Raw genomic sequence first — 21,157 nt, forward strand, 5'->3', positions numbered from 1 at the left:
CTGTACCACCAAAGAACAAGCATTAGAAATGCAATCGGGCTCGGATTTATTTGAGTTTGAGCTAATGGCATTGTAAATGGTAATGTATTTTTGCTAAGTGTTATGGAGTGTGTTAATGTGGTGGTGGTGGTAGTGGTAGTACTGGTGGTACTGGTAGTACTGGCGGTGGTGTTAGTACTGTTGGTGGTGGTAGTGGTAGTACTGGTGGCTGTAGTAGTGGTAGTACTGGTGGCTGTAGTAGTGGTAGTACTGGTGCTGGTAGTACTGATAGTGGTAGTACTGGTGATGGTGGTGGTACTGGTAGTGGTAGTACTGGTGGTAGTGGTACTGGTACTGGTAGTGGTAGTACTGGTGGTGGTGGTACTGGTAGTACTGGTGGTGGTACTGGTAGTGGTAGTACTGGAGGTGGTGGTACTGGTAATGGTAGTACTGTTGGTGGTAGTACTGGTGGTGGTAGTACTGGTAGTGGTGGTACTGGTGGTGGTGGTACTGGTAGCGGGAGTACTGGTGGTGGTGGTACTGGTAGCAGTAGCATTGGTGGTGGTGGTACTGCTGCCCGTAATACTGGTAGTGGTAGTACTGGTGGTGGTGGTACTGGTGGTGGTAGTACTGGTGGTGGTAGTGGTACTGGTTGTGGTAGTACTGCTACTGGTAGTACTGGTGGTGGTGGTAGTACTGTTGGTGGTGGTACTGGTAGTACTGGTGGCTGTAGTAGTGGTAGTACTGGTGGCTGTAGTAGTGGTAGTACTGGTGGTGGTAGTACTGGTAGTACTGATGGTGGTAGTACTGGTGGTGGTGGTGGTGGTACTGGTAGTGGTGGTACTGGTAGTACTGGTAGTGGTGGTACTGGTAGTACTGGTAGTGGTGGTACTGGTAGTACTGGTGGTGGTGGTACTGGTAGTGGTAGTAGTGGTAGTACTGGAGGTGGTGATACTGGTAGTGGTAGTACTGTTGGTGGTAGTACTGCTGGTGGTAGTACTGGTAGTGGTGGTACTGGTAGCGGGAGTACTGGTGGTGGTGGTACTGGTAGCAGTAGCATTGGTGGTAGTGGTACTGCTGCCCGTAATACTTCTACCACTCTGCACTACCAATCTGCACTCTGCACTACCAATCTGCACTCTGCACTACCACTCTGCACTCTGCACTACCACTCTGCACTACCACTCTGCACTACCACTCTGCACTCTGCACTACCACTCTGCACTCTGCACTACCACTCTGCACTACCACTCTGCACTACCACTCTGCACTACCACTCTGCACTACCACTCTGCACTACCCCTCTGCACTACCACTCTGCACTCTGCACTCTGCACTCTGCACTCAGCACTCTGCACTCTGCACTCTGCACTACCCCTCTGCACTACCCCTCTGCACTACCCCTCTGCACTACCCCTCTGCACTACCCCTCTGCACTACCCCTCTGCACTACCCCTCTGCACTACCCCTCTGCACTACCCCTCTGCACTACCCCTCATCACTACCCCTCTTCACTACCACTCTGCACTCTGCACTACCACTCTGCACTCTGCACTACCACTCTGCACTACCACTCTGCACTCTGCCCTACCACTCTGCACTACCACTCTGCACTACCACTCTGCACTACCACTCTGCACTACCACTCTGCACTACCACTCTGCACTACCACTCTGCACTACCACTCTGCACTACCACTCTGCACTACCACTCTGGACTACCACTCTGCACTACCACTCTGCACTCTGCACTACCAATCTGCACTCTGCACTACCAATCTGCACTCTGCACTACCACTCGCACTCTCAATCTGCACTACCACTCTGCACTCTGCACTACCACTCTGCACTACCACTCTGCACTCTGCACTACCACTCTGCACTCTGCACTACCACTCTGCACTACCACTCTGCACTCTGCACTACCACTCTGCACTCTGCACTCTGCACTACCAATCTGCACTCTGCACTACCACTCTGCACTCTGCACTACCACTCTGCACTCTGCACTACCAATCTGCACTCTGCACTACCACTCGCACTCTCAATCTGCACTACCACTCTGCACTCTGCACTACCACTCGCACTCTCAATCTGCACTCTGCACTACCACTCTGCACTACCACTCTGCACTCTGCACTACCACTCTGCACTACCACTCTGCACTACCACTCTGCACTCTGCACTACCACTCTGCACTCTGCACTACCACTCTGCACTCTGCACTACCACTCTGCACTCTGCACTACCACTCTGCACTCTGCACTACCACTCTGCACTCTGCACTACCACTCTGCACTACCACTCTGCACTCTGCACTACCACTCTGCACTACCACTCTGCACTAGCACTCTGCACTCTGCACTACCACTCTGCGCTAGCACTCTGCACTCTGCACTACCACTCTGCACTCTGCACTACCACTCTGCACTACCACTCTGCACTCTGCACTACCACTCTGCACTCTGCACTACCACTCTGCACTCTGCACTACCACTCTGCACTCTGCACTACCACTCTGCACTCTGCACTACCACTCTGCACTCTGCACTACCACTCTGCACTCTGCACTACCACTCTGCACTCTGCACTACCACTCTGCACTACCACTCTGCACTCTGCACTACCACTCTGCACTACCACTCTGCACTACCACTCTGCACTACCACTCTGCACTACCACTCTGCACTGCCACTCTGCACTGCCACTCTGCACTGCCACTCTGCACTACCAATCTGCACTCTGCACTACCAATCTGCACTCTGCACTACCACTCGCACTCTCAATCTGCACTACCACTCTGCACTACCACTCTGCACTACCACTCTGCACTACCACTCTGCACTACCACTCTGCACTACCACTCTGCACTACCACTCTGCACTACCACTCTGCACTACCACTCTGCACTCTGCACTACCACTCTGCACTACCACTCTGCACTCTGCACTACCACTCTGCACTACCACTCTGCACTCTGCACTACCACTCTGCACTACCACTCTGCACTCTGCACTACCACTCTGCACTACCACTCTGCACTCTGCACTACCACTCTGCACTACCACTCTGCACTCTGCACTACCACTCTGCACTACCACTCTGCACTACCACTCTGCACTACCACTCTGCACTACCACTCTGCACTACCACTCTGCACTACCACTCTGCACTACCACTACCACTCTGCACTACCACTCACCACTCTGCACTACCACTCTGCACTACCACTCTGCACTACCACTTTGCACTCTGCACTACCAATCTTCACTCTGCACTACCAATCTGCACTCTGCACTACCAATCTGCACTCTGCACTACCAATCTGCACTCTGCACTACCACTCGCACTCCCACTCTGCACTCCCACTCTGCACTCCCACTCTGCACTCCCACTCTGCACTCTGCACTACCACTCTGCACTCTGCACTACCACTCTGCACTACCACTCTGCACTCTGCACTACCACTCTGCACTCTGCACTACCACTCTGCACTCTCACTCTGCACTCTGCACTACCACTCTGCACTCTGCACTACCACTCTGCACTCTGCACTACCACTCTGCACTCTGCACTACCACTCTGCACTCTGCACTACCACTCTGCACTCTGCACTACCACTCTGCACTCTGCACTACCACTCTGCACTCTGCACTACCACTCTGCACTACCGCTCTGCACTACCACTCTGCACTCTGCACTACCACTCTGCACTCTGCACTACCACTCTGCACTCTGCACTACCACTCTGCACTACCACTCTGCACTACCACTCTGCACTACCACTCTGCACTCTGCACTACCACTCTGCACTCTGCACTACCACTCTGCACTCTGCACTACCACTCTGCACTCTGCACTACCACTCTGCACTCTGCACTACCACTCTGCACTCTGCACTACCACTCTGCACTACCACTCTGCACTCTGCACTACCAATCTGCACTACCACTCTGCACTCTGCACTACCACTCTGCACTCTGCACTACCACTCTGCACTCTGCACTACCACTCTGCACTACCACTCTGCACTACCACTCTGCACTACCACTCTGCACTACCACTCTGCACTACCACTCTGCACTACCACTCTGCACTACCACTCTGCACTACCACTCTGAACTACCACTCTGCACTACCACTCTGCACTCTGCACTACCACTCTGCACTCTGCAGTACCACTCTGCACTCTGCAGTACCACTCTGCACTCTGCAGTACCACTCTGCACTCTGCACTACCACTCTGCACTCTGCACTACCACTCTGCACTCTGCACTACCACTCTGCACTCTGCACTACCACTCTGCACTACCACTCTGCACTACCACTCTGCACTACCACTCTGCACTACCAAACCAGCCCGAAGCACCCACCACGTCGACCCTGAAGTATCACCTCACAGGGCTATCAGTGCTCTAAAACAAACTCGCTTTACATTCCGTGTTATTCCGTGTTCAAACAAGGAGGTGCAAGCTAGCTGAAAACTGTAAACCTTTTATTCCAAACAAACATTTGAAATTTCGGTAAAAGCATTTCAGCTATTCAAACATTGAAATTAGCCGAGTAAACCTGAGATGAAAGGAGCAACAAAATAATGCATGGCGCGCGCCCACCAACACGCACTGCAGAATGGTGAACGCGCACACAGCATCTGGATTCCATTACAGCACCTCCCTGACAGCTCCTAATTGATATTTATGGACGGCCGTGCGCTAAACCGCCGAGAAAATGACAACATGGCCGCCTAATGACTACTACAAAAACAGCACCGCCACGACCAATCAACATTCAGATAAGAAAAAACTAAGGAATGTGTCTTTCCCGAAGCCCTAAAGAACCTTATTTTTTTTTTTTTTTTTTTAACATTAGGATCTCGGAGCTCCGCCCCGAGCCCTAAAAAGGACTTCGGGACATCTCCCTCTAGGCCTTTTACTCCTCCTCCTTTCTGTCCTAATATGCCTTTTGTGCCCTACTCTCCTACACACTCAGAATACAATGATGAGGATAACATGGGGGAAGATCCTCAGGAAGATTTTAATGACCCAGAGGATCCACAGGCTCAGGATGACACATGGGATGATCAAAATGATCCATATGACACACAACCCATCCCTGACACCTCCCCATGCCCTACTAAGCCGTCGCATACTGACGACACCATTGTGTTTAACCAACTGCTACATAGGGCAGCAAAATACCAGAAGGTCGACATGCACACTGACCCAGTAGAAGATTTTCTATTCGACACTTTTCCAACTTCCGAGAAAAAGGTCAGGACACTTCCTATGCTAAAAGGGGAACTAAAACACGCGCCAGACCTATTCAAGGATCCAGCCAGGGCACGGGGGCTCAATCCCAGGGTTGAGAAAAAATATAAGGCGGCCCCTACAGACCCTACTTGCATTAAATCACAATTGCCTCTAGACTCACTGGTAGTAGGAAACGCTGGCAAAAGAGCCAACTCGCAAACAGGAGACGCTCCACCTCCTGACAAAGAGTCTAAAATATTGGAGGCCTCCGGCAAAAGAGTGGCCTCATAAGCTGCTAATTCATGGAGGATCACAAACACACAGGCTCTCCTAGCTCGCTATGATAAAGCACACTACGACCAGCTTGAAGGTTTACTGCAAAACCTGCCAGTACCTTTCAAAGCTCAAGCTAGTGACCTCATACAGGAAGGCAAATTTATAACTAATGCTTCCATTAAATGTGCACTAGACGCAGCCGACACAGCAGCCAGGTCAGTTAACACTAGTGTGTTACTACGCAGACACGCGTGGCTACGCATCTCTAGTTTTAAGAACGAGGTGCAATCCACCATCCTTAACCAACCAGTTAATCAAGACTTCCTGTTTGGTCCTGCAGTAGATACCATTTTAGACAAAATGAAGAAAGATACTGAAACTGCAAAATCTATGGGCGCACTGCAGTTTCAACAACATAGAGGTTCCTTTCGTCGGTCCTCCTACAGAGGCGCCGCAAGAGGCAACACTTCACAGACTTCCTCTGCATACAAAAGCAACACTCAAAGCTCCTTCAATAAGGGCTCCAACAGGGGAGGTTACAGGGGCAATAATAACAAGGGCAGAGGACGTGGCGGCAATAACACCAGAGCCTCCACTGCCACCAAACAGTGACTTCATCACACTCCCTCCAGACCATTTAACACCAGTCGGAGGCAGAGTCAAACAAACAGTTCCTACCAGTCTGGAATGCAATTACCACAGACAGGTGGGTGAGACAAATTATCCAGTATGGTTATTGCCTGGAACTCACTTCTACTCCACCCAACATACCTCCCAGACAACGTCCTATGTCCAAAGAACACATCACACTGCTACAACAAGAGGTCCAGTCCATGCTAGAAAAGGGAGCCATAGAACCAGTCCCTTTTCAACACCAAGGAACAGGATTATACTCGCTATAATTCCTGATTCCCAAAAAGGACGGGTCCCTCAGACCAATATTAGACCTCAGACCTCTAAATCAATGCATACTCTCAGAGCACTTCCATATGATCACTCTGCAACAAGTACTCCCATTACTCCAGCAAGGCGACTTCCTAGCAACATTAGACTTCAAGGACGCATATTTTCACATACCTTTTCCTCTAGCTCACAGGAAATACCTCAGGCTCACAATATAAGGTCAACATTATCAATTCAAGGTTCTCCCCTTCGGGGTAACCACAGCCCCAAGAGTGTTCACAAAATGTTTAGCGGTAGTAGCTGCACACCTCAGACTGCAACACATCCATGTGCTTCTATACCTTGACGGTTGGCTCATAAAGGCAAACTCGTACCAGCAGTGCGCAAGCCATACGTCTCAAACACTACAGCTGCTACACAGCCTGGGTTTTTCCATGAACTACCCAAAATCACATCTACAACCCTCCCACATACAACAATATCTGGGGGCTACAATAAATACCTCTCTAGCAAAAGCATATCCAAATCAATCAAGGATAGCCAACATCCAGACTCTCATTCAGACATTTCAGCCACAACACTCTTTGCCAGCTCGAGTATTCATGCAACTAATAGGCATGATGGCCTCCTGTATATTCATTGTCCCCCATGCCAGACTTCAAATATGTCCACTTACAGGAATGCCTAGCACGGCAGTAGAACCAAGCTCCAGGGCAATTAAAATACCTAGTGTTGGTGGACAGTCACGCTTACAACTCTCTGCAGTGGTGGAACCCACAAAACCTTTCCAAAGGGCGACTGTTCCAAGAGCCGGTTCCACAAGTAGTACTAACAGCGGACGCATTACTGACAGGTTGGGGAGCCCATTTACTACAATACACAGTCCAAGGGCTCTGGACAATCAAACAAAGGAGACTGCATATCAACCAACTAGAGTTGCTGGCAATATTTCTGGCACTAAAAGCATTCCAAAACTACCTGTGCAACAAGGCTGTGTTGAACGGACGGACATGACAGCCATGTACTACATTCAGAAACAAGGAGGGACACACTCTCCACTACTGTCCCACTTAGCACAGAACATATGGAAATGGGCAATTCCCCCCCAAAAAAATTCTCCTAGCAGAACACCTGCCAGGAAAAGACAATCAAGTAGCGGATCTGCTAAGCAGACACAGTCAACAGCTACACGAATGGGAGATCCACCCTCAAGTTCTACAACCATTCTTCCAAAAATGGGGGCAGCCAGAGATAGATCTGTTTGCCACAAACGAAAACTCAAAATGCCAGTACTTTGCCGCCAGGTTCCCACATCCACGGTCACAAGGCAATGCGATATGGATGAACTGGTCAGGCAGATTTGCATACGCTTTTCCACCAGCTCCACTGATTCTGCTAGTGGCTCGCAAACTACGTCAGCAGTCACTCACAATGATCATGGTTGCTCCCACATGGGCAAGACAACCATGGTACACAACGTTCCTGGAACACTCAGTAGTTCCCCACCAAAGACTGCGCCTCGCGCCCCATCTTTTAACTCAGAACCATGGAGAAATCAGGCACCCAGATCCCAATCAGATGAACCTAGCGATCTGGCTCCTGAGGTCTTAGAGTTCGGATACCTTAACTTACCTCCTGATTGCATGAACATTATCAAGGAGGCAAGACGGCCAACTACTAGAGCATGCTATGCAGCTAAATGGAAACGATTTGTAATTTATTGCAATAATAACCAAATCAATCCATTAGATGCTTCCATCCAAAACATTATCTGTTACCTCTTGTACCTTCAAAGATGCAATCTAGCATACTCTTCTATAAGACTACATCTTGCTGCTATAGCAGCATATCTCCAGAACAGACAAAACCTGTCTCTGTTTAGGGTACCACCAGTCAAAGCTTTTATGGAAGGTCTTAAAAGGATAATACCTCCAAAGCACCCACCTTCACCAGTCTGGAACTTAAATATAGTACTTACCAGACTTATGGGACCTCCTTTCGAACCACTCCACTCATGTGAATTACAATTTCTAACATGGAAGGTGGCATTTCTAATTGCCATTACCTCCCTCAGGCGAGTAAGTGAGCTACAGGCACTAACCATCCACAAACCTTTTATGCAAATACATGCTAATAAGGTAGTACTTCGAACTAACCCTAAGTTCATGCCAAAAGTCATATCCACTTTCCATATCAACCAATCCATAGAATTGCCAGTTTTCTTTCAAAACCCACAGTCAGTGGCTGAAAGAGCCCTACACACATTAGATGTAAGGAGAGTTCTGCTATATTATGTGGACAGGACTAAATCATTTAGGGAAACAAAGCAACTGTTTGTTGCTTTTTCACCACAACATAAAGGTAATCCCATCTCAACATCAAGAATAGCCAGATGGATAGTTAAATGCATCCACATATGTTATCAAAAAGCTAAACGCACGCTAACAGTTCCCCCAAAAGCGCACTCTACGCGTAAAATGGGGGCATCCATGGCTTTCATAGGGAATATTCCCCTTGAAGACATATGTAGGGCAGCTACATGGTCTACCATACACACTTTGATTAAACACTATTGTGTAGACGTGCAATCAAAGCAGCAAGCTGCGGTAGGCCAGGCTGTCCTTAAAACTCTTTTTCAGACTGCTGCAGCTGGTACAGGTGACCACCGCTAGAGGAGATACTGCTATACAGTCTATGCACAAGATATGAATTCAGCAGCCCACATGCCTCGAACGGAATATGCTACTTACCAGTATGCATCTGTTCTTGGCATATAGGGCTGCTGACATTCATATCGCCCACCCTCCTCCCCGGTGCCTGTTGCAGCTGCAGGATTCACTTTTGCATGGCCATCTCTTACTTACTATACTCCATCTTTGCCACAATGACGAAAAACAATCTGAGGATGGAGAAGATGCCCATGCGCACTGTAGTCCAGGGGAGGAGTCACCTATCTCGTGATACTTCGAAGACTCTTCCAGGACAACAAAGTGCAATTATCCGGACCCAACACTAGGCGGCGATCTATGCACAAGATATGAATGTCAGCAGCCCTACATGCCAAGAACAGATGCATACTGGTAAGTAGCATATTCCTTATTGAAAGTAAGTAACTTGTTCTTCATTAGTCCTGAATTGAGCCATGTTTACATTCTATCTTGCCAATTCCCCTTTTCTTTCTTTTTTTATACACGTATTCCACATACTTTTTTTTTCATTGCCTGTTCCATATGTGAGTTTTTTTTACCAGGTTGTAACTTATATTCCTTACTATATCTGTCTCTTGTTTATTTTTGTGCATTTTAGCTGACTTTTGGGCTCTATAACTGTGAGTCCTGCCGATTATTCTGCTATCTTCCTAATGGATCTAAACGTTGACTGTATTCACAGATCATGTTTTTAAAAATCAATGGTCCACGCCCTTCTTGTTTTTAGATACACACGTTGACAGGTGTATCATGACTGAGAGCACTGAGCACATTTTGTCACCTACATTGATGTTTTTTAAATAATGTTTTGTTACAAATAAATAACCCCTTGGTGTGAGAGAGTGTTGATATTCTATGACTAGACCGTTTTTTTGTCTGACAACAAGGTTTTGTTATCTAACCCCCTTTGCATCATCCAATTTCATGTTTGCCTTCAGTCTCTTCATCACTTGCTGGCATCTCTGTACCTGTAAACAGATGCCTATAGGTTGCAGTCCCACATTGTGTGCTTTGCTGCTTCATTACTAATCTCAATGCTATCTGTCACTCTAGCATGCGAATTCTTTGCCCATAGTTTCCCATTGGCCTTAATAAGCTAGAACACTAGAACACAATTTAACCACGAACTACAAAAGTATTGAGTCCAGTAAAAGTGAATTCTAAGGTGTATTGTAAAGACCAGCCTGCTTGGAAACTTAAGTGGGACAGAAAAGCCTGTCTGGGAACAGTGTGCTATTTAATAGTTTCTAGAGTATCTTTCGAAGCCCTATTCAACAGTGGTCTGGCACAATCTACCTAACAATAGGGTATGTTTATTCTGTTGACAAGTGCTGAAGGCTCGACCTTGTCTTGTAGTCCGCATTTAGAATATAGCAGTAAATAAACCGATATGCACAACTTATACTGTTGTAGCTTCAAGGCACGCATAGAAGCATCTGCTTTAATGGGGGCAGGGCATCAAGTTAGAGGAGTCCTAGTGTTCGAATAGATCACTAAATAAAAATAGAGGTGACACCACATTATAGAGTAGCCAAAATCCTAAATGCTCAGTAGATTCCTAACCAACTCTACTAACAAATTGGAAATTTGTGGCTAGGAGTGGAGGGGTACATAGACTGAGAACTAGACGGGAGGGCCTTCTAAGGTGAAGGAAGCTCACTACTGCAAAGCAGAGGCCCATCAGTGTGTACAGACTGCTAAGCTTAGGAAAAACGTTGAAGCGGTGATGTACACCTCATGAGAGATCAACAGGTTTTACTTACGAATGTAGGAACCGTGCAGTGGTGAAACCCATCATGTCTGCAGTACATGGGAATATAAGATCACTTGTGATACGTGGAGAAGCCATCGGCCATTGACTTGAGCTAAAATGGGAGAACACAATTGCTGCTTTCAGGGAACTCGTTGCCCAAGATGGACTGAAGCTTGATCAGAGGTTTCAGACAAAGCGGTAAACATTGTAACTTGATGTACTACATAAAACCCAGTCAAGCCTACTAATGAAAAGATAGTGAAATCTCTTGCACCAGTAGCAGAGCGCACAGAATGCTCCTAGAAAGCTTCGGCATTAGGCAAATCTAGAGAACAATTGTTGATCTCCTGCTGGGAACTGTGCACTAGTCTTCATTTACAAACTGTGGAAAATGCAAAGGATACACTAGAACGTTAAGCCTGGCTCTGGCTGTCACTCTCATAGTGAGCCTGATGGAAAACAACCAGGTTCTCGTCTTAGCGAAACAATGACTCACTGCCAGCCCTATACCTGAGGGCATGCCCTGTGGAGATCAGCTGTCAGGCTTAGCACCTGGTCTGCGATGAAATGCAACCACCAGAAAAGTCAATAAGAACTGCACTTAGGGCGCATACTGTGCGATGGCTTGGTGTGCTTCAGATTTGATACATTGATTCTGTTTTCTAAATCCTAGTTTGCTAAACATGTTGCTAATCTTGCACACTCTCCTGGGAACCCCTGCCCGTTTATCACCATAGCACCCAGCCTCAAGCTATCCCTTGCATTTGATATCTGGGATCAGATAAGTAGAACAACAGTGAGGAAAAAATGAAGTTATTTTGACTGATTTCAATGCTTGCAGCAATTGTTCTAGAGCTCCCCAAAGTTGTTAGTCCTCCTGTTTTCGGCCACAGCCAAAGTAGCTCTAGAGTAAACGATACTAGGACTATTGAGGTCTGATCTAGGATGCTGTTTAAAAAATGTATATTGCTTAGCATCTTATTCTGTACTTGGTGTGCATATGTTTCCATCTAATGGGCAAGGGTTCATTTTACAAGGACCTATCTATGGCATGGCATGTGTTTCCACCTTTATCGGCAGTAATGAGACAGCCAAGGATTGAATACCAATGATTGGCAACTGTTTCCATAATCACCCTGGTGGATATCTTTCAGTCCTAACCCTTTCATGATGTCTCGATCCAGACTTTACACTTCAGACACTTACAGAAACAAAGTACCTTGCAAGTTAAACACTGAGTGTTTACAAACACTGATTGGTGTTACATTGGGTTAGGTCTCCTTGCTGTTGGCTGAGATGTGTGGTTGTATTGACCTTACTTCTCTTTATGAAAGTCATGTGAAAGAGTCTAGGCCTCCTGATCAAACTTATTTGTAACTGGATTGCCAATTTGTGCTACAATTTTCTTAGCAGAATTTTTATTTTGAACAAAAATACTGCAATTAAGCTGATAGATCCATTGACTTTTATGCTATCTTTATTGTGTTGGTAAGCTGGCCCCTGATTAAATGAACTTTCTCGTCCTTTTTCCAATACACCAATGAGCATATGTTTTGGGACGTCATGGATCTTGGTTGTTTGAATTTGGCCATCTTCTTCAGCACCCACTAAGCGACAGGGTGTGGATTACTCTTGTGTATTACAGTGAGCAAAGCTACTACGTTTCTCGTACTCCTACTTCAGTAATTGAACTTGAATGGAGTAGGCCAATCAAAATACTTTCAAAATAAAATCATTCTAATGGATACACCTGCCCGTAGTTTACCCACCTTTTACATTCTTTTCAGAGACCTTAGATTGGTCTGGAAATTGTTTTGCTCAGCAATGACTCTCCAGTGTTCCCAGGTGGTGCTACGTTGTTCTAATTAAATATGCAAAGGTCAGGACACTGTTCATAGGGAGGTGTGCAGAGTTTTGCTCACTCCCTTAGAAGAAAGGACAGGGGCAGGGAAAGGAAATAGGGATCCTAGGCCTTCGACTCAACAGTGAAAGGAAAGAACTAGTCTTATTCCTTGTTGCCCTCACACACCCCGAAGGATGTCATGCTTCATCATCGGGCAGTTGCTCCTCGTCGGGCCGGCGCTGCAATGACCTACGGGTCCTCTGAAGGGTCACTTTGTCGGAGATCATCTGCGAACTGCCGTTTGGTGCATGCGGCTGTTCTAGCCACAAGTGCCATTACTGGAGTATATTAGGCACCAACCAGCTCACTGACATCAGTTTTATTTTTTCTGTGCTTTGTCAACGTGCTCTGGACCTCTCTGAGTCTCTTTGACAAATTCCTCAGCTGCGAACAGTGAATAGGCCAAATGTCTCAGTGAAGGGTCTCTAGTTTTAAACCTCGCGGGCAGTGGAGCAAGATGGTGTCCCTTTCGGATCTCCCCGTCAGATGGATGTGGTCTTAGAGGGGGACATGACATTGCAGTCTGAGACTCTTGTGCCTCCTGGCATCCGAAGGCCATCTGATGGGAGTAGGAGGCCAAGCTATTTTTAGCTAAGGCCCGCAAAGAGGCTTGTAAGCGGACTCCCTCAGGCAAGTCACTGTACACTCAAAGTTCTCCTAAGATATCTTCCCCAAAAATACTTAAGACCCATCCTACAAAGGTGTCCTCCTCGAGTAAGGGGTCAGATTCCCTGGATTGTTTAGAGTTTCAACATTATTCCTTGTTTCCAGGCTCTTCAGTGTTGGTCGAACACCTTCAAGCTGCCTGATGCCTACAAAGATGAGAACAGTTATTTAGTCTGTTTGCTAATTCTGTGTAGGTAGGTGCCTGCCAACTAGCAACGCTGAATCTATTCAGGACTTACCCACAATCATCTGAGGTACGCTCCACGTGGGGGCTTTTCTAGCAGGCTTGCCGGCTAGGACCCCACACCTCAATGGGCTTTGGCCCTCCTGCCTATGGCTAAGTTGAAACAGGCTAGAGTGCCATCTCCCATTTGTTTGGGCCTTTTTGGCACAGATTTCGGAACTGATGATGTTGCCCACGGAGCAGACTTCTGCACCAACCACTCGTTAGTGAAAGGTATCATCATTGTGGAAAAGGAGGTCAAGACTAATTTCAATGATGAACCCTATTGTGAGCATCTCACAAGTGCCCACAGGTTCACCCACCTGAATGAGATTTTCGATTTAGATTCGGGCTGATCACCTCCTGCCCTCTTACAAAACTGATGGCTAGCCTCTACCTGGACTTGCAATATGCCAGATACTTCTCCAGAAGGAAATATTTAATACCACCCTGGTTTTCCTTCAGTGAAGGTCTCCTCATCAGCAGGCGGTGCAGCTCTTGGAATTGACCTTGCCATCTACAGAATTGAAATCTAATGTTCTGATGGAAATGTTGCAATACTCCACAGCTTCTGTGAAGCCCTTTATTCATTTGAATTCATGTTAATGAGGCTCTCCTAGTATGGGAGAAATCCTTTGTAGCCCCAGCACTCAACAAACAGATTATGTGCATCTTTTATGGTTACATTTTAACCGAATAAAGATTTATACTACTACTACTACTACTACTACTACTACTATAAAGCAGATTGTTAGATGCCACAGACCCGCTCTACGTGACCTACACTTTTTATCCATCCACCTGTCACTGGAGAGTCTGGTAGTTGACGCCTAGTCTCTTAAGCAGATTTGCAATACCTTCTATATGGCTTCTCTGAACAGACGATGCAAGATGCTTGAATCGTTGAGTTGCAAGAGTTTTATCTCCAGGAGCTTGTCTCTGTGCACGGCTGCTGTCACCTGCCTTTTATGCCGTTATATAGTTCCTGGGGAAACATGCAACTAGCAGTTTGCCAGATCATATGGGGTAGCCATTCTATGACCTGCTGAGTGATGGACTAGATAGAGCTAAACAGATCTTGAAGTGAGGCTTTAACTCCACAAGCACAGCTTCTTGGACTGTGGGTATGGCTGTTGCCTTGTTTCGGTATCCTAGAGTGCTTTCCACTGGATTTTTGGGACTATGTCCAGACTAAACTCATGCTCTCTGATGGTGAGCCACAGTTTGGAGAGAATACTCCTTGAACTGTTTCAACTTCAGGGCTATAACTCATTCCATTGTTCGTCGCGGTACAATATTGTATGCAAGTGAAACCGCCTTTGCCCATCCACTTATTACAGCAAAACATCACTACTTCGAGGCAGGGGTGTTTCCTGTGAGCATCGCCAGCTGCAGCTTATCCAATCCCCACTGTTGTCGGTTAGCTCTGCTGCATCCAGCCCTTTCTGACCCCACTTTCTCACAGCATCACATTCCAGTGGAGGTATTGAGTTCAGCCTGAGGCAAGCATGACGGCTCATTGGATGTTCAAACTGATCTTCAGGGCTATGCCCTATATTCCTACTGATAGCAGTCTCCCAGTACCTTCCCCTTCCAGCCTAGACCCCGACCACCTCCCTTTCTCGATCCTAGAGGCAGAAGCTTTGCTGGAAAAAGGGGCCAAATAAGTGGTGCCACTGGAAGAGGTGCACAGCATTTTGGTCCTTTTACTTCTTGGTCCCCCAAGTAGGACTGAGGACTGTGATCTGTATTAGAGGTGGGCGATACATTCCACTCTGCGGGCAGAGTACGCAGAGTTTTGCTCAGTTCTGGTAAAAAAAAAACTGCCAATCGCGTAGTTTTGAATTTTTTTTATTGCACATGACTTGCCAAGAGCGAATGACAATTGGCGTCCCTAGTGTGATTTTCGGGAGCTAGGAGTGTACTTGGTGAGATTTCCTCAACGCGGGCAGTCGCGTCCGTGTGCGGTGAGACAGGTGCTGCTGGAGTACAAAATCTCACTCAGCAGCGGCAAAAAAGCAAAGAAGCAGCAACCTCTGGCACGTGTGTGTGTGTGTGTGTGTGTGTGTGTGTGTGTGTGTGTGTGTGTGTGTGTGTCAAATATTTAGTTGTGGCTTTCCTGCAAAAGCTCTCATGGAAGGAAATATGTGATTTTTCAGTCACATCTATGTATAATTGCAATGTTAGCTTATTCTAAATTATTGCCTGACCAGTACTTTATTTAGATTTTTGACCTCTGGCCGTTTTTGAAATTTCACATCTTATTCTGTCTTCCTCACATCTTATTCTGTCTTCCTCTTCTTCACATACTTTGCCTTTCTCGTTGTAGTTCTCTTCTATTAATCTCCCTTACTTATTTTTTATTTCGAGTATATCTTCTTTGTTGTTGTTGAAGTATGCTTTGGCTAATCCTATTCCAGAAAATTCTATGGATTCGTCTTTTCAATCTTACTTTAGCCCTCAGTCTCTGTTTTGCCTCATTTCCCAAATTTTAGAAAGGGTCACTTATTAAAATCCCTTTTTACAGTCTTACGATTTATTTAGGTTTCTGTCATGAAATATAGATACTTTGTAGAACGCTCTAAGTAATCAGCACTTCATATTACCGGAAAATGCTGTTTATCATAATATAGCTTTTGATACTGGTACTATTGATCATCATACGATCTCCCCTCCTCCGCCCCCCTCTTTGTGAACTTGAAGTTCAGATAGGTCCAACTCTTGAATGTTGTGTAGCGTTGTCACCTTTCCCATAGACCAATACCAGCCATTTGTCCATGTTTTTAAGTTTCTATTAGTGCCGGGACTTAAAACCTAATTTAAATAAAGTCTGAATTAATTGTGTAATAAGGATTTTCTGTCATTGTTTACTTTATCTGTTGATAGTATAGTCATGTATGCACTCATAGAACACGTTTTAAAGTGATTTCTTCTTTCATTGGCTGTTTTACATACTTATTGATAAAGGGAAAAATACCAGCATTAAGTGATTTCCCTAATTTTTGTACTGTCCTGGATAGTACAACACTGGTTATTCTGGTTAAAAAAACGTCCAGGTGTCAACCATAACATTGAGCCATCTCTGTTTCTCAAGTGTGCTCACCATTATCCTTTACCATTAATATTTTAATCTTCTGAATCCGTGTTAGTCCACCTTCCCTTTAGACTGGCAACTTGACTTTCTTGTAGGTTTTTATGCTGTTGGCGCACAAGTGTAGGATTTCCATTAATCCTTTGCCCTTATTTCCAATAAACATGGTCCTGTGTGCCGCATTACCTTCAATTTTTACTCCCCTTTCCTTTTGCGAAACTCCTATTTCAGATTCTTGTTGTATCTTAATTCATCAACTGCTCCTTATGTATTGGTGTTTCAATTATGCTCTTCTTTCTTTTCGTTCCGTTCTTTCCTCAACTTGTACTTAAACAATTGGTCTTGGTTATTGCTGTCACACCACTCCTTCTATTGTTCACAATTAAATCCTCCTTTACATTTCAGTTTTATTATTTAGACTTGCTCCCCGGACAGCCACCTCACAATCTTCTCACTATCTCTCTTCGGTCTTCTAGCTGGTCTATAACGCACCCATGCGTCCTCTCTGCATCATCCTCTGTACCAAAACTCTGGAATTCTTTTCTGGTTAATGTTCTCCCTGCACCCACTCTGATTCTGTTTGAGGAAAAAAACTTGTGCTTAAAACCACCTGGGTACTAATGTTATCCATGACTTGTCTAGTTTTTGTTTTAAATCTGCATTGTTGCTATAAAGGATTGTTTTGTTATGGTTTATCATAAATGGTACTATGTTATACTTAACTTACTTACATTGGAAGAGTTATGTAATTGCTATAAATACATCCAATGAAAACAAAAAATGCTTTGTAAAATGTGTTGCCACTTCAGTGAGAGGCCAAGCGTATGTCTTCTGCATAGTTATCTTTGGTCCATATTTCTTCGCTTTGTAGGCGGCACACACCGTATGGGAATCAGACGGACTACAGAATATTTGAGTTGAACAAACGTCTGCAGAACTGGACAGAGGTAGGTCATTTGTCTGCACAGTTTCATTTGAGGTCTTCAGGTCCCATTGTGTGCTCTTGATATCTCCTTGTATGAGCATTAAAATAACACTTAGGTCAGATTGCTGTGTGCTACATACACTACCAGCAGAAATACTTATAAAATAAAGAACATAAATGCTCTCACAAAAATGGAAAGTAAAATGTACTTGTTAATATTAATTGAATTGTGGAGATCACCAGATTATTGAGTTTGGGGTTTATTCTTCAAAAAATAACCAGGAATATCAGCCAAACATTTTTTGCATGCTTACTTTGTCTCTTTTATGTGTGTGTAACATGCACTTGCAAACACTGACACTGCGGAGCGTTTCTCGAATCACACGCTTCATGTTACTACCAATCTATTATCGGGTCCTGAACTCTCCAGATCAAAGAAAGTGGTACCAAGAAATTGGCAGATCCATTATGAAAAGTTAAAGTAGTCACACGTTAAAGTGGTTAGAAGTAAAACCTTGATAATTGTATTCTATTTATAACCAGCTTACTTCGCAGTCCTTATATCCCATAGGATCTGTACACTTATGGTAACTATCTGTAGCATTCTTCTGTCGATCATGGTGACGCTGTGGATACACTTGTATTGCTTGCAAGCACAATACGTTGTGCAATGTTCATTAGTATAAGAACGGAGACTCCGCGAATGAAGTATGGCTTACAAGAAACTTTGTATTTTTATTAGTGAGGAACTGCCATCTTTATTTTTAGTTCAAGTGGTTATGTTTGCCATACATAGTCCAGCATGAAGGGTTTTAATATCTGCATGACTACTCATTAAGAGCAGTATGCAACAGCGAATTAAAGGCACTGCATGGGATGCAGTTTAGGCCACTTGAACTCAACAATCTACTTGGTTGCATCACTATCAGGAATTTGCATGGTCTCTTAATTTTTTTTCTTATTGCTTTTGGACAAGTTTCTCTTTAGATACCAATTCTATTGATTTACATGGCAGTTGCATAGTTTCAAGGTTGCATACAATTATTGCTTGACACTGGGCCTCTGTTTATCTGGCACTTTGACTCTGGAAATATACTTTGGGGACCTTCTTACAAACTTCCCGCTGTGTTCCAAGCAATCCATATTATCCCTCAGAGGCTTGGCAAAGTATTGGTCACATAAATAGATTGCTCCTGCGGTCTACGTTTACTAATAGCGCTCTTTGAGTTTAGTGAGTTGGTTACTTCAGATTCAACCTTTCCAGCGAACGAGTCTTGGTCATTTTAAGATCAGTGTAGGAAATTACAAATGGTTCAGAGAAGCCATTATGACAGATCCATGAACACAGTTAGTGGTAGATTGACACATACTCTAAAGGACAAATTAATTTTATTCTACAGTTCTCAAACCTTTTTATTGTCAAATGCATGAGATTTCAACTTCTTTATGTCTCAAAGTCCTAACCTAAACGTACAATGATACATGTAGGTCAAAGTTCTCTCTGTGCTGCAGTTGCACTCAATGAAGCAAGTTCTTGCCAAATGTAGACTTTTAAAATCAGATTGGGATGTTTAACAACCTGTGCCTCTCTGTTGAAACCTGGGCAACATTAGCTTTCAATTATTTCTGATGCTGTGAGCCCAATCCTACCTCTCAAGATACATTTTTTGTGGCCTTATTTGTATCAGAGAGACTGTCATTTTAATTGCCCAAACTCCATTAGGTCACCTCATAGATGGATGTTGTTGTTTTTTTTCAATGTATTAATTTGCAGCTATTTTCTAAACAGGCAACTTAGTACATTTTCGTAGATGTTGAAAAAATGACAAGTTAAGTGGCCCTTCACATGGTTGTCTATTGAAGCTGGTAGTTTTCAGCAATCTTTGTTTTATTCCACTCTAAGGAATTTTGCCTAGCACCGATTGTTATGAGTAGGAATCTCTGCAAAGATCCCATTGTTGATTCTGCAAACATGTTTATTTTTTAGCTTGTTAATGTTTGGGTTCCTTTCCATTAATTTGGGCAGTTAGTTAGTGCCCTATTAAAATCGACGTGGGTGGAGGAAATTGAAAAGAAAGGCAGAACATTTCAGCATAGAAACCCTATAAATAAAGGACAGATTAGTGGCCAGTGGTAAAAGTAGCCAGTTGAGACATTTTAAATACTCTGATAGGACAAATAATCTCTGTCCGTGAACAGAGATTGCTTGATTTCAAGGTGTTTCCTCTGGTCTTTTTCTATTGCTATATATGAACGCAGGCCTGGGTTTCTACACCTTATTATACAAAATGTTTTCTCCCAGAGAACAACAAAAAAAAGAATGCGGTCGGCTCCATGATACCATATCTGTTCACTATGCACTGCACAATGAAGCTCTTTCCTTAAATCTGCTTGATGTTTTTTACTTTCCCAATAAATGTGTGTGCAGGTTTTAAATGTCAGACCTCTTTGTCCGTCTTTAATGTAACATTGCATTTAATGGTTGCATTAAGAATTTAAGATTAATATGTATATTTGGGAATTTATGAAAACCATTGAGCATTGCCCTAAATACAGACTGAGAAAACTTTTTGAAGTACTTTCTAAAGATAGTGCAACAATGAAAGATCCTGAATCATCCACTGGTGGTTTAACTTTCTCAAATGAAATGGGAAAACCAACTTCGACTTGTGTTGGTTTAGCTCCTGATAGAGTGTATTGGTTGTTTATCTTTCCCATTTATTCACTGCCCCCTTCAATGGATATCCTCTACTGATACTGAACCTCAGGTTTTTGGAAGTGCTTACCTATCATTCATCGCCACACCAGAGAACGAACCGCTCTGTGCTGATCTTTCTTTCTGAGTTTTATTTTCTAAAATAAAGTGCAGCATCAGACCATACTAGTCTACCATGGCGATTCCTAAACGAGTCTTGTTCCCTTTTGTCCAAGAGAGTCTGTTTCCGGGACTGCATTAAGGAGACCGTCTGAAGCTGTGTGTTGTAGGCGGCTGCCTCCTGTGTTTCTTAATGGGAGTGAAGGGCGGATAGAAAAGTGTAAACTAATTGTGTTCGATTAGATAGAAGAAATCCGGTATGGGTAAGGCCCGTTGCTATAGAGCAGTACATCCTTCACACCACTTGCAGCATTTACACCCCTCAATAAAACTGAAAGAGGAATGATGAGAGTAAAACACCACAAATGGCTAAGGAGTGGAGAAACAAGAGGTCTCCCAAATGTATTTCTTGTAAGCAGTCTAATAAAGAGATTTGGGCATTTCTTCTATTTCTATCCAGCTGTCAAAAGGACTACATGAGTTAAGCATTGTGTACAGCAAATATTTAGGATTCTCTTACTAAACTGCAAACACAGATCAAGAAACGAAGCTCCATCTGATTAACTGAGAGAAATGCCTCAAAGAACAACCAAGCTGTAAGCTAGGTCACGTGGCAAATTAAATTACTAAAGATGTACTGAACTATGTTTCAATCCTTTTGCATTAA

At 44.6% G+C, this 21,157-nt stretch overlaps 1 protein-coding gene across 9 annotated transcripts in view; it reads left to right on the top strand.

The window, feature by feature from the left end:
- Positions 1 to 21,157, top strand: part of LDB1 (LIM domain binding 1) — a 402,291-nt gene that overhangs the window by 349,504 nt on the left and 31,630 nt on the right. For all 9 annotated transcript variants that reach the window (XM_078643610.1, XM_078643604.1, XM_078643603.1 and 6 more), the window contains one exon: positions 17,622 to 17,697. In XM_078643610.1, the coding sequence (XP_078499736.1) occupies positions 17,622 to 17,697 (76 nt within the window). The remainder of the gene's footprint in view (positions 1 to 17,621; positions 17,698 to 21,157) is intronic.

Source organism: Lissotriton helveticus, chromosome 5_1 (assembly GCF_964261635.1).
Source record: "Lissotriton helveticus chromosome 5_1, aLisHel1.1, whole genome shotgun sequence".
NCBI lineage: Eukaryota > Metazoa > Chordata > Amphibia > Caudata > Salamandridae > Lissotriton > Lissotriton helveticus.